The sequence below is a fragment of the Buteo buteo genome, chromosome 12 (genome assembly GCF_964188355.1).
Source record: "Buteo buteo chromosome 12, bButBut1.hap1.1, whole genome shotgun sequence".
NCBI classification, from domain to species: Eukaryota; Metazoa; Chordata; class Aves; order Accipitriformes; family Accipitridae; genus Buteo; species Buteo buteo.
The window spans coordinates 21,982,228-21,994,331 of record NC_134182.1 but is presented as its reverse complement, the minus strand read 5'-3'; the positions used below and the strand labels follow the sequence as shown (position 1 = coordinate 21,994,331).

General features: G+C 51.3%; 1 protein-coding gene across 4 annotated transcripts in view; it reads right to left on the bottom strand.

Moving 5' to 3' along the window:
* AARS2 (alanyl-tRNA synthetase 2, mitochondrial) overlaps positions 1-12,104 on the bottom strand; it is a 46,229-nt gene that overhangs the window by 2,041 nt on the left and 32,084 nt on the right. The window contains exons 1-4 of one of the 4 annotated variants that reach the window (XM_075042958.1): positions 9,914-10,442; positions 4,701-4,964; positions 2,189-2,757; positions 679-1,128 (exon numbers count right to left, since the gene is read on the bottom strand). In XM_075042958.1, coding sequence (XP_074899059.1) covers positions 679-1,128; positions 2,189-2,757; positions 4,701-4,964; positions 9,914-10,037 — 1,407 coding nt within the window. In that variant the 5' untranslated portion in view covers positions 10,038-10,442. Of the gene's footprint in view, positions 1-678; positions 1,129-2,188; positions 2,758-4,700; positions 4,965-9,913; positions 10,527-12,104 lie in introns of those variants that run through there. The other 3 variants (XM_075042959.1, XM_075042954.1, XM_075042952.1) reach the window with 3 other exon arrangements.

Genomic DNA, 12,104 nt, shown 5'->3' with positions numbered 1-12,104 from the left:
ACTGCAGCTCTTAGGGATGTAGGAAGATCTGTGTATGCTCATCTGTCTAGAAAATGTAAGCCCGTGATTTAGGAGCCACTTATAAGCATCCAGACATGATACTTTTGACCTACCACACCACTCCAGAGCTGCAGGGTGAGTTAAACAAGTTCAAGAACCAAGCCAATTTTCTAACAGTCTCCTCTGAGCGTGTGACGGACAGGAGAGATTCTGGGAAGGGTGACACTATCTATGTGCTGCTGAGTGACAGATGGCACAGCAGCTCTAAAGCACAGAGGAGATGCATAAGGCCCATGTCTCATGCCGCCTATCATTATTATCTACTCCCACGTGTGTGAAGTGGCTGGGATTTTTCCCAGACATACTCCCTGGTTTTCAGTTTCGTGGGGGGAAAACCCCTCTCTGCCCAAAAGCCCAAAGCCTGGAAGCCGGATTCAGCCCTGCAAACAGAGCTAGATGTAATGAGTGAGACAAATGTGTGTGCCTGCACAGATGTCCTTCTCCTTCCTGCTGTCTGCTAGAGTCCCTTCCCTGCTCGCAACTGATTGTTATTGTAGCAAGATTGCAAAGTGAGGGATGCATTTGCCTCTGTGGCTTTGAGGCAGGGCAGGCTCAGCATCTGCTTTGCAAGGCCACCACGCAGGCTCACAAACTGCAGGGAGAAGGGGTTTCTCTTACCAGCCCCAGGTGGTTGCATGAGAAGTTGATGCTCGTCAGGGAGGTGTTCTGAGCCAAGACCTGGGAGAAAAGCATAGCAGTTGGCTCTGACAGGTTATTACTTCCCAGATGGATGGACTTCAGGGTGGTGTTGGTTAGCAGGGCACGGCCGATTGCTTCCCCGCCTTTGTCCTCCACGCAGTTGAGGCGCAGGTTGAGGGAGGTCAGAGTGGAGTTCTCAGCCAGGGCTCGAGCAAGAGCCTGAGCCCCCAGGTGATGGATCTGGTTGTTACACAGATCAAGGGTTTGTAATCTGCTGTGGTTGATCAACTTGCCAACAGCTTGTGCCCCCTTGTCCCTGATGAGATTGTGGGACAAGTTCAGCTCCACCAAGCAGGGGTGATCCAGTAAGTTACGGACCAGCAGCCTGGTCTTGTCATCATCCACTTTGCTTTGCGTCAGCTTGAAAACCTGTGGAGATAAAGGACAGGGACACTAAACCAGCCAGCACTTCAGATTGAGCTTTTTGCAAGACCTCAAGGGAGTTAAGCCTATGGTCCACTGGACAGCATTCATCTCCCTTCACTTCAGACACCTTTAGCCAGTAGGATCAAGTAATTGCTTTTATAGTGGGCAGATACTTCCAGCAGGCAGGGTATGCCACTGATGTGCCTGTTCTAGGGAGAAATGGTTCATCTCCTGGTGGGATCTCGACACTGGGGGCTAAATTAAAATGAGATAAAGCTGCCCAAATGTCTGCAGAGAGTAACAGCAGAACTCAGCCCAGATCACTGTCGAACACTGTCTGAATGAGCATGTGCACTGGTAGTAACCACAGTGCTCTCTGTGAAGGGCACTGTCCTGTGTGGCCAGGGCACCTTGATAGCTACAGGAGAGGTAATTTCTCTTCTGGAAGCCAAGCAGACAAATATTTCCCAAAGCACACCAATCTGTGGTGAGACTGTTCAGCCAGCTTGCTCTGGCTGCACTCTGGATAGCAAAGCCCACTGGTGTTTTGGGGGGGCTCAGTATCTGCACTGCGGTTGCCACAGAACTGAAGATGGTGTTAGTGCCCAGAAGGAGAACACCTCAGCACTCTAAGGCAAATGTGAGTATTTCCCCATGCTCTTCTTGGGAGTGTCTGCTCCTCTGGGACCTGTTGACATGTATTTACTGAGCATAACTACCAAAATTTCCTTATGAAAAACTCTGGGCTTCTTGTCGCCTCCATCCCAGAACTATGTGAGGAGTTAAAACAGGAGTGTTGCCTTCTCTTGCACTACAGGGAACGTGTTTTGTGGGAGCAAGTATTTTTCTCACCCCACCTCTGACAACCTGTTCTAACAAGGACATATGCAGAACAAGATACTCAGCACTACTCAGCAAGCAAGTTAACATCTCTGCACTCTGCCAGACTGCAATTTGTGAAAGGAAGGGAGCTGCCAGCAAGCAAAACTGGTCCCTGGGTTTCTATCCCCGAGCAATTTGAAGATCTAACTGAGGAAGGAAGGTTCAGTTTGGGATATGTTACTTTCAAGTTGTGGCACATCTTCACGGCAACAGCCAGGTTGCAGCAGTCCTGGTGGGTGAAGTTAAAGAGGTTCCACTCGAAGTTCATGCCGCAGTCCTTCACGCCATAAGTGAGATGAAGCTCTTCAAGGTGAGGGAGAGCAGTAATGAGGACTCCCAGGTCATAGTGATGTATGGAGACCTCACCGAATTCAAAATCACTCCCTGTATTGGAAAGGTCATCTGACTCCTCCTTTTGATCCATCTGCACTGGTGGCAGGAACTGATCAACCTCTAGTTTCCGCACATAGTCTTTGCAGAGTGGGATGAGCTCTAGGACCTGGTTGGGGTCTGTGGTGTTAGGGATGAAACATTTCAGGATGTTCTCCAGGTGACGTTCGAAGAACATCTGTTTCCAGCTGTCTCCATAGTTGGAGATGTCACATGCTTGCCAGCGCTCAGTGCAGCACCTCTTCCAGTAGTCCTCATCGCTTATTAGGTTGGCAGTCACAGCAAGTGGAAGGCCAGTGGAGAGCCTGTCCAGCACCTTCCTTTGGTGCTCAGGCAGGAGACAGTCCAAAATAGGATTCTCTAGAGGGGATAAAGAGAAGGAGAGCTTGGTGAGGGCTGTAGGAACCATGGCTGGCACTATGGCTCTGCCCGTGCCCCAGGCTGCGTGCCCATGCCCTCCCCTCTGCTGATACTGGCTCTCTAGTCAGTTGCCAGCAGCTGGTGCAGGGAGATAAGCTGGCAGAAAATGTGTAGGATTCATCTCCTACATTTCTGTGTAGGATTTCTAACATTTACAATAAAACATCAGCATAATTGGGTTTACTCCCATAATATTTGGGAACTGCATCAGAAACTTAGCTCCCAGTTTAAATTTAGTTTGAATGCAGTTTATATTCAGAGCAGGACTTCTGCTCCCAAGAGAGCTAATTCAGCCTTACAGCAATGGGAGAGCTTGGCTTGTCATTTGCTAAACATTCTCTGTTTGCCTTCTAAGCATATTGAAAGACAATATTTGAGAACAACTGTCTGTGTGCTTTTCATGCAAGTCCTCGTGCCTTTTTATTTTAACTCAGGTGTCTGTCTTACCCCAAATTGATTCCTTTTCCTTTCCACTGAGACACACTCTTAGCCTTTAGGTCCACCATGTTTAAATAAAAGTTGTCTTTTCCCAGGAGCTTTCTCCCCTCAGTCTCTTTCCTGATGTTCACACTAAGTTGCAGCTGGCTTCTGTCTGGTGGGGGTTCTTTGTGGTAAGAAATGCCAGAGAAAAGCCATGCATACTCATACCATGAATGCTTGGTGACATGTGCACAGTAGTGTTGAGTAACAGAAATCATCAGTGGAGAGGCCTATCTGTGCACGGGAAATCAGGTTTTGAGACACAAAGTGGGGTTAGCTTTATATTTGCTGTCTCTGTGGCATTTCCTTCCTAAGGACACCCAGAGTTCTACCACAGCCTCTTCCTGGAGTCTGTTCTCCAAGTGTCCTACAGCTGGCACTGCAGTGACCTCTACAAAGTCCCACAACAACAAGCAGAGGTGGGACACATATGAGCAGAACTGGGCTAGCTTCACTTGGGCTCACTCAGGCCACAGCAGCGGGCAAGATACAGCCGCACAGCTCAGGTAATGGCACGAGGGTCCCCAAAACACTGAGCACACTGCTTTTATGTGCATACAACGTAGGTCCAATCCATTTGGCATTGGACTGACTGACCAGGCTCATAGGACTGCAAGGGTGTGCCTGCTCAGATCCCCAAGTACCAACAGCTCCTGGCATAAGGTAGCACTGAGCTCCTCTGTACTGTCTTATGGTCCCAATGTGGACATAGCCTTAGACCTATCTTTGGTCTTTGCTGCCACTTCACTGAGTCAGCCAAAAAGACAGGTAGGCCCTTCTTTTCCCCCTCCCAGACAGTTCCCAGATGAGACATGCTTTCTCTGTTTCGCTATGTTTCATAAGTCCACCTGCTTCAAAAGCACATTCCCTGCCTGAGGATATAACTTGTCACATCACCACCAAAAGCCATGGAGAAGACCTGAGGCTGTGAGTACAATATGTATTCTGAGATGCTAGCTCCTCCGAGCAGGGAGCAATTCCCCATCTCTTTGTACAGCACGCAGCACAATGGGGCTCCATCCTTGAGTCCTACTGTAATGCGTGCATGAATCCAGAGAAGGAAACAGCAACTCCACAGTCCTGGCCATGGTTGAGGCAAGTAAGTCCAGCAGAGCATAGAAGGAAGAAGAAAGGATAGGACAAGGTTAGGGCAGAGTCACATCCTGGATAGCAGCCCAGAGGACTACAGCCATCCCTGGAGTGTACAAGTACATACTTAGCAACTAAACAGTTTGTTTAACTAGCTGCCTGAGGGGATATTTCTCCCCATCTGTTCCTTTGGCAGGGCTGGGTACCACGCTCTGCCTTTCAGATGCATCTGCCTGCCTTGTTGACCCTCTGCTCCCCAGGACTGATGCTCTGTCTCCGTGTGTGTGGCCCAGGGGAAATGCACACCTGCTTACTTTCAAAATTGTGAACGATGTGCTGGAGGCAGAGCTCAGTGAGGTGGGGGACAGTGGCGAGTGACCACTCGGGATCCTCAATGACACGGTATGTATAGTATGAGTCAGCTGTCAGGCTGGCCTGGGATGGATACAGCGAGGGAACGGCTGTGCTTCTGTCACCAGCTGCTGACTGCTGCATCCTGCTCAGGACCCACTTCTCCTTCAGGAGAAGCAACAGGAAAATTGCTTGAGAGTCACCACCACATTTTCCAGCTGGGCTGCCTGCAAAAGAAAAAAGCAACTTTAGAAAGAGGCCAGTGATAAGAGTGGTCTGCTCACACTGCTCTCCTGCAAAGCACTTGGCCTCTGCCCTTTGCCCGCCTCCTCTGCTTGGACTGATAAACACTGCAGCAAAACAACTATTATTCAGCCTTATCTTTATACGCTGCCCTGTACAAGTAGATCTCTAGGTACCAGGTGTAATAAGCAGATAATAACATGGTGTTAATTCAGAGTGCTGTTGAAGAGGATGGATAGGAACTGATTGTTTACTGTCTTTTCCAATAAAAGAAATAGGTGAAGCTGGCAGGACCTGGTTTTAAAGTAGAGGAAAACAATGGTTCTTCACACAGTCTGTGGTTGAACTGGGCAATTCCTTGCCACAGGATGTTGTGGATACTTAGAGTCTATGCAGGTTCCAGGACAAGCCCATGGAAAAGAAACCCCTTGAGAATGATTCAATGCACAGAAACCACACCTGGGTCAGCGTGAGTTGAACACAGCTGGAGATGAGGAGAGTGCTGGATGAAAGAAGCACATATACTTGCATTGTTTTCCTACTCTTCTTCAGGCATTTGGGATACTGGGCCAGACTATCCCCTGGTTTGATTCAGTATGCCTGTTCTTAGGACTCTATAAAGACAGATGCTTTACAGATGAATATGCTATAAGTGTATTCATTTTTTTTTCTACTTTTCCCAATTACTCTCCAGCTGAACTCCTTCCAAACATCCATTAACAGACGAGATGGGTCAGACCTGTTCCGACCACACTGACCCTAAGCAGATATGAGCTACGAGAACCAGCCTAGAGCAGAAGGCAGGATGCCCAGTCCTATTAGCTCTGCGGAGCTTTCCCAGACCAAAGTTTCCCATTTGCTGTTTCCTACCCCAACCTCAGGACCAGTGCTCTCAGCCGTCAGGTTCCCACATGTATGGTTATTGCCTGGAAGTCCTAATGGTTCCCTTACCAGCTCTACTGGTCCGAAAGAGGCAGAGGAGACACTAGGAAGGAGTCTTCCCCTTGAGTTCTGGGTTCAACAAGAGCGCCCAGGCTTGGTGAGTGTCTCCCAGGGCATACAGACCCATGCTGATCCTTACTGGGGCTAGCTGGACATAAGACGGCTGCAGCGCATGGCTGGGAGGTTAGAAACTGTGGGACACCTGAAAGAAGCATGTGGCAGATGGACGGATGGCAATGTCACAGGTGAGGTCAGCTTCCTGCAAGACCAAAAGGAGGTAACTGCCATGTAGTATCTTGTGCCACAACATCCCTCAGCTGAACAGCGCTTTGATCCCAAACAGCTCCTCCTTTGTGAAGGGTGAGAGCCAGACTATGCTCCCCAGATGAAATGCCTCAGGTCCTTCCCCTGCACAAGGCAGCTCCCTTCTCCTCTGCCCTCCCAGTTCGTGCTGCCTCAGCCAGCATAGGCCCTGCTCTCCCTGAAAGCTTTGTAGCTGGCTTTGCTAGTGTTTCTTCCTCTGCTCCTTTCCCCTCCAAAAACCATCTGAGGAAAGACCTGCAAAGGAACTGGGAAAAGGGGGAAGAGAGGCGATCTGTGAAATTCCAAGAACTAAAGGAGAGGAGCAAAACGATTCATGCTGTACTGTAGCAAAGGCTTCTTCAAATGCACTTGGAGCAGGTCCGAGAAGAGAGTAATTGTTTCAGAATGAGAGTCAGGAAAGGGTGGAGATGGCAGTGGCAGGGCATCTTCTGGCACAAAGCAGGAGGCCAAAGGGCACCAAGGGCAGGGAAGCTGTATTTCCTGGGAGGCACTGGTGTACAGATGACAAAGGCAAAGGCTGTAGAAAAAGGGAGTCTGGTCTGAAGAAGGGTGGGTGTGGAAGGAGAAGGAATGGGTGATAGGCAGATGTGAGGACTGGGAGTCCTTTCTCTGTGAGGCTCCTTGCCCCAAAAGGAAGGTGCTGTGATGGCAGGCCACCGTTGAGGGGAAAGAGAAGAGGTCTGATTCTCCACAGCACACTGACCCAGCTGAAAAGCAGTTCTTGTGCTTGATGGCCTTCAGCAGAAGGGCAAAGCACAGCCAGATGACAGTGAGGTGGCATTAGTAGAGGAGAAGTGACTGGGAAAAATGTTTTCTCTTTGCTCAGTCCTTTGTCCTATTCAAAAAGCATCTGTGTCACTCTGTCCCCCAGGCCAGTCACAGCTAATTGGAGCTTCTGATGGCTTTCCTGACCTTTTGGAAGCAATTGTTAAAGGCCAGCTGTTGAGGAAAGCCAGTGCAGCATTGGTGGCCTAGGACTATTTCATGGCTGCATTCCAGCAGATGATCTGATTGCCAGTTTACCGATGGCAGATCCATGATTTTTAGAGGGTATGTAACCCATGGCACATGCAGGACTGCCAAAGGGGCTCCCGGAGACCGAGTGGGAGACACAGCTGCCCTCAGAGCCGAAACACAGCTCTAGAAACAGCGCAGCCCCTCCATATACGGGATGAAGCTCACTGAGCAAAGCTCGCCTGCAGTGGGAGGTCAGCCAGTGTGTGCTACCTAGCTGTGGGCCAGCCCCAATGTAGGGTGGCCCCAAAAGAGAGGCAGACACCTCGGTGTGTCTGTGTCCGGGCTGCTGAGGAGCTTTCCCTTGACCTGAGCTGCACAAGTCAGCTCAGCTGACTCTGCCATCCCCACTCGGCATTCAGTGTGAAGCCAGCAAGAGCGAGGCTGCCGGCGTGCGACAGCCAGCCCCCAAAGTGTCTGAATCAACCCCATGCCTACGGTGCCCAGGGAGGCTGAGTCTGATGCTGAGTCACCGCTTGTGCTGCATCCATTGCCACCACCCCCAGCATGGTAAGAACACCCCACCGGCTGTGCTTACTGCCAGGAGATGGGCCTCTTTCACCACTGCATCCATCCCCTCCGCCTTGGCCGCAGGAGTCTCACCCAGCCAGAGCTAGTGAGCCAAGCTAGTTTCCATAGCCAGGTTTGCTAAGCATGTATTTAAACACTGGAGAAGTGTTGTAATTCACTATCAATAAGCCAAGTCAACAGTGTTAATGCATACTCCTTCCCACCCATTCTACATACACATCAGTCACCTATGCTGAAAAGGCTGTTTTAAATGATATACAACAAATGGGGTCATGTAGTAAATTCCCAGTTTATGTCATTTAACACCAAGATTAGGCTGAAATGTAAATGATACTAAAACTTCTAAAAAAAAAGAAATCACACTTCCCTTCCCAGGAAGAAGCTGACAGAAATCCACTCACACAGCCAACTTATACTGCTACCTAGCATGCCTAACAAACCTTGCTCAGTTGAACGTGTTTTGATCTGGAAATAAAAGATTTCTGCTCTTTTGATTCACACCAAAGCTCAGAGAAACCAAAAAAGAAGAGTTGCATGGAAACCGGTGACCTTTGGCTGATGCCTCCTACCAGCAGTATGGTGATTCAAGAAATGGAACAGCTGTAAACACTGCATGTACTGGAGAGTTTGTAAGTGCAGGAGAAATGCTTTCTGAGGATGGTTATGCCCCAGCCAAGATCGCATTCGCACTGAAGCTCAGTCTACCCAGAAATCAAGGAAGCTCTCACATGACTGCTGCAGCACCTTGAAAATGCCAGCTGTTCTGCAGGTGGCCTGGCCTTTCTGCTGTTACCTCTACTCCAGGCAGGCTAGCGGGGACATCGGCAAGCAATCCTGAGTGCTGGCTAACACCACTGATCCTGCTGCCACCTGCGTGGACTTGCCGCGCTCCCTTGCACTTTGAAAGGCTGATGCTAAGCGTGCATTAGGACAGCATATTGCAGGCTCTTCAAGGGGCTGAGTGTTGGCAAAGGGCTTTAAGTATGTTAAAAAAAAAAAAGCGTGCCGAATGAGGAATCTGTTTAGCTTCAGATATAATGGAATTTGTCCGTAATGGGAGATTGGGCAGAATGAGGCCAGCCGGCCATTTGGGAATATGGTTAATGTCATCACTGTAATCCAGGCAGTGCGAAGGGCCAGCACTGGGGTCCTGGCTATCTGTCGGCATGCCCAGGTAAGGGTCCCTGCCCAAAGGAGGTGTCAGAAACACGAAATCACGTTAGGACCTGAGCATTGCCCACTGCAGCCCTGGCCACTCCCGGCAGCTGGCTCTGTCCTGTCAGCCCCCGGAGACTCGGAGAGGAGTCTCTCGCCCCCGGGAGTCAAGGAAAACATTTGGCTGCCGCTGAACGCCCCCCCGCCCCGCCAGCCCCATCAGCCCCGCTCCCTGAAACGCTCCCTCCTCCCAGCGAAGCTCCTCTCCAGAGTCCCCGAGAGGGAAGAAAACTCATTAGCCCGGCCGCTTGATTAAGAATAAGACCTGCAAACTGCCGGGGGGGGGTGGGGGGGGGTGTCCACCGCGGCGACGCGAGGTCACCGGGAGAGGGATTGCCGGCAGCCCCCGGCAATACCGCGGACGCAGCCCGGGCGTGAAACGCGCGGCGCCCCTCCTCGCCCCTCGGCCCTGGGGGTTTCCTTTGCCGGCTCTGCCGGCTGTCCCTGCCCACGGCTGCGGGGGAAGGGGGTACGAGCAGCCCGGCCGCCTCCCCCCGGCCCGGCCGGCCCTCACCCGCCGCCTCCGCCGCCGCCGCCGCCGCCGCCGCCGCCGCCGGTCGCTGGGGACGCGGCCGTTGCCGGGGCGGGGGCGCTGGGCGGTGGAGGGGCTTCTGCGGGGGCAGACCCGGGGTGTGGGGAGCCCCCCCCGGGCCGGGCACGCGCGGCAGCCCGAGGACGGGGGCGTGCGTGGGCTCGTGGGGGAGCTGGTCCCACGTCGCGCTGGGGGGTCGCGGGGGGGGTCCGGGCCGAGCCGGGACTGGTGAGCAGAGCCCGCGCAGGGTGCGGCGCTCCGCGGGCGGCTGCCACACGCTCCGCCTGCTGCCAGGGGCTGCGCGGGGCGGCAGGAAGCGGCAGGGAGGCGGAGGGACGGGATCTGGGATGGCGCGCCCCCCTCACCCAGGCCCACCGAAGCTGCCGAAAGCCAGTGCTGGCGGCCCGCGGCGCTGGGCCTTGGTGGGAGCCCTCGTTTCCAGCGTGGAAGGCGTGCGCGAGCTGACCAAATGTCCCTCACGCCCGGCGCTGGCCCACATCGCTGCTCCGGGAGCCTTGGTGGGGGTGTTTGCTGAGGTCCCGTACAGTCCTGCAGCGGCAGCCGCTGCGGCATCTCGGCAGCGTGGAAAGAGCCGGGCAAGTGCTCTGTGAATGATTAGGTGGCAGTATTCAAATGGTGACTGCTTTGCTGTGCTCAATATACTTGTTTTGTTGCACGTTCGTATTGTAAAGCTCACCAGTGTTTGCAGCTTACTTGCTGAAGATATGCTGTCGGTGCCTGAAACTGGCTTGCTTCAAGGCCTCACATTTTGGGGCTGTTACCCCTGAATGACAGATCGCAGGCAGGTCTGAGGGGGAGGAGAACAAATCTGAGAACTCCACCGACAGCAAGAAGATCTTGGTCCATCTGCTGCGTGCCCATCTCTCTTCCTTGGCCTGCTCCTTTTTTCATTCTGCTAGCGAGCACCCTCTTGTAGTGCAGGGGAAAGACCTGAATCCTCAGCAAGGCAGCAACTGCACACATAATGCTGTGGAATATAGAGAGAGTAAACAAAGGGATGAAAACGTGCATCTCTCCTTTCCCATTTCTCAGATCTAAGCATTTCAGTATTTGCCAGTAGATTTTCAGACTGAAATGTGGCTTTTTTTCACTCCTTCAAAATGCTGATGTGCTCAGTAGCAGGTAGATGATGTGCGTAGCCAGCATGTGCCCTGTGGAAACATACATAAAACTGGTGCCAGGTGTCATGGTAGTCTTGCAAGTCCCATAATAGCTGGCATTTTTTGGGAAGCTGCCCTGACTTTCATATAAAATATACCTCCTGGTCATGAAGAAGATGTTACAAATGTGATCCAAGATTACCTGAAAGGCTCAGCAACAAAACAATAAATGCAAAGAGGCATAGATGAAAAAAAAAGGATCAAGATTTTGAGGCTTCTTTCATGAGTTTCAAAGATGGGGAGTTAGACTTCGCAGCAATGTACTCCTTTTCTAGGCGTGGCCTGATTTTGTCACTCAACTCCAGAGAAGACAGTGACACCGCCTGTGAGTCAAGCTGGTGTTTAACGCAGCGGGGGTGTCAGAAGCCTTGCAAAGCCCTTCACAGACTCTGGCCCCATACTGACCATGTTATTCCTGGGAACACATCTTCAGGGCTTTCGAGATCTTGAAAGGCAGAAATGAGAGCAATATAAAATTAGAAATATTTTCTCTTGCATTGATTTCCATGCATGTATTCAGCTTGACTCCTGCATTCCAAAGGAGATAGCCAAACCAGATCCACAGAAATAGCCCCCCTGAATTGCCTCCACAGTTGTGCTCAATTTCTGAGCTGAGCCTTTAACAAGCCATTAACACTGAAGTCTTTAGCCCACCTCATGGCTAATATAATACAAATGGCATGTTTTGAAGACTTCACAGTCCAATGGAGTCCAGCTGTGCCTGCCCAGAGTCACTGGTTCCCAGAAACAATATTGCCCAAGTATGGCAGTCAGTTGTTGAACTGGATGCAATCAGATGTTGAATCACATGATGAAAACAAGTAGTGCTAGCCAAAAAATAGCTGTGTTGTTAACTTTATTCTACCTTAGCATTTATTTCCATGTGTGTAAACATTACCATGTGTTTCCAGTGGGGTGTGCTGTGGCAGTTGCTCCTCAAATGCCAGAGAGTAGCTGACTGTGCGGAGGGTAAAACATCCATATCCATTCCCGTTCCCCTTCCCCCTGTTAACAGCTGAGGGAGGGGATGGTAGAAAGCACTGCTTCCTGGCCTTAGTGAATAGAGCATCATCCTACCAGCAAATCCCAGCTGCCTTCTGTATCCCTCCAGCTGCCAGATCTCAGATGCCCCCCAGACAACGCCTATAATGGTGGTGTGCGTTATTGGCTCTGCTGTCTTTGCCTGGAGTTTGAGGACAGTGTAACAGTAGTCGAACTTCATATCACAATAAATAAATAGGAGAGGAGCCAGGTCTTGCAGTGCCTTGTGTGGGAGGAACATATCCCACAGGGCATCTTCTGCTGCTAATGCGAAGATTTGGGTGCTGTTCTGCAGACAGAGCTATGGCTGTAGGGTGACAACCTTTTTTAGTGTCCTAGGCGTG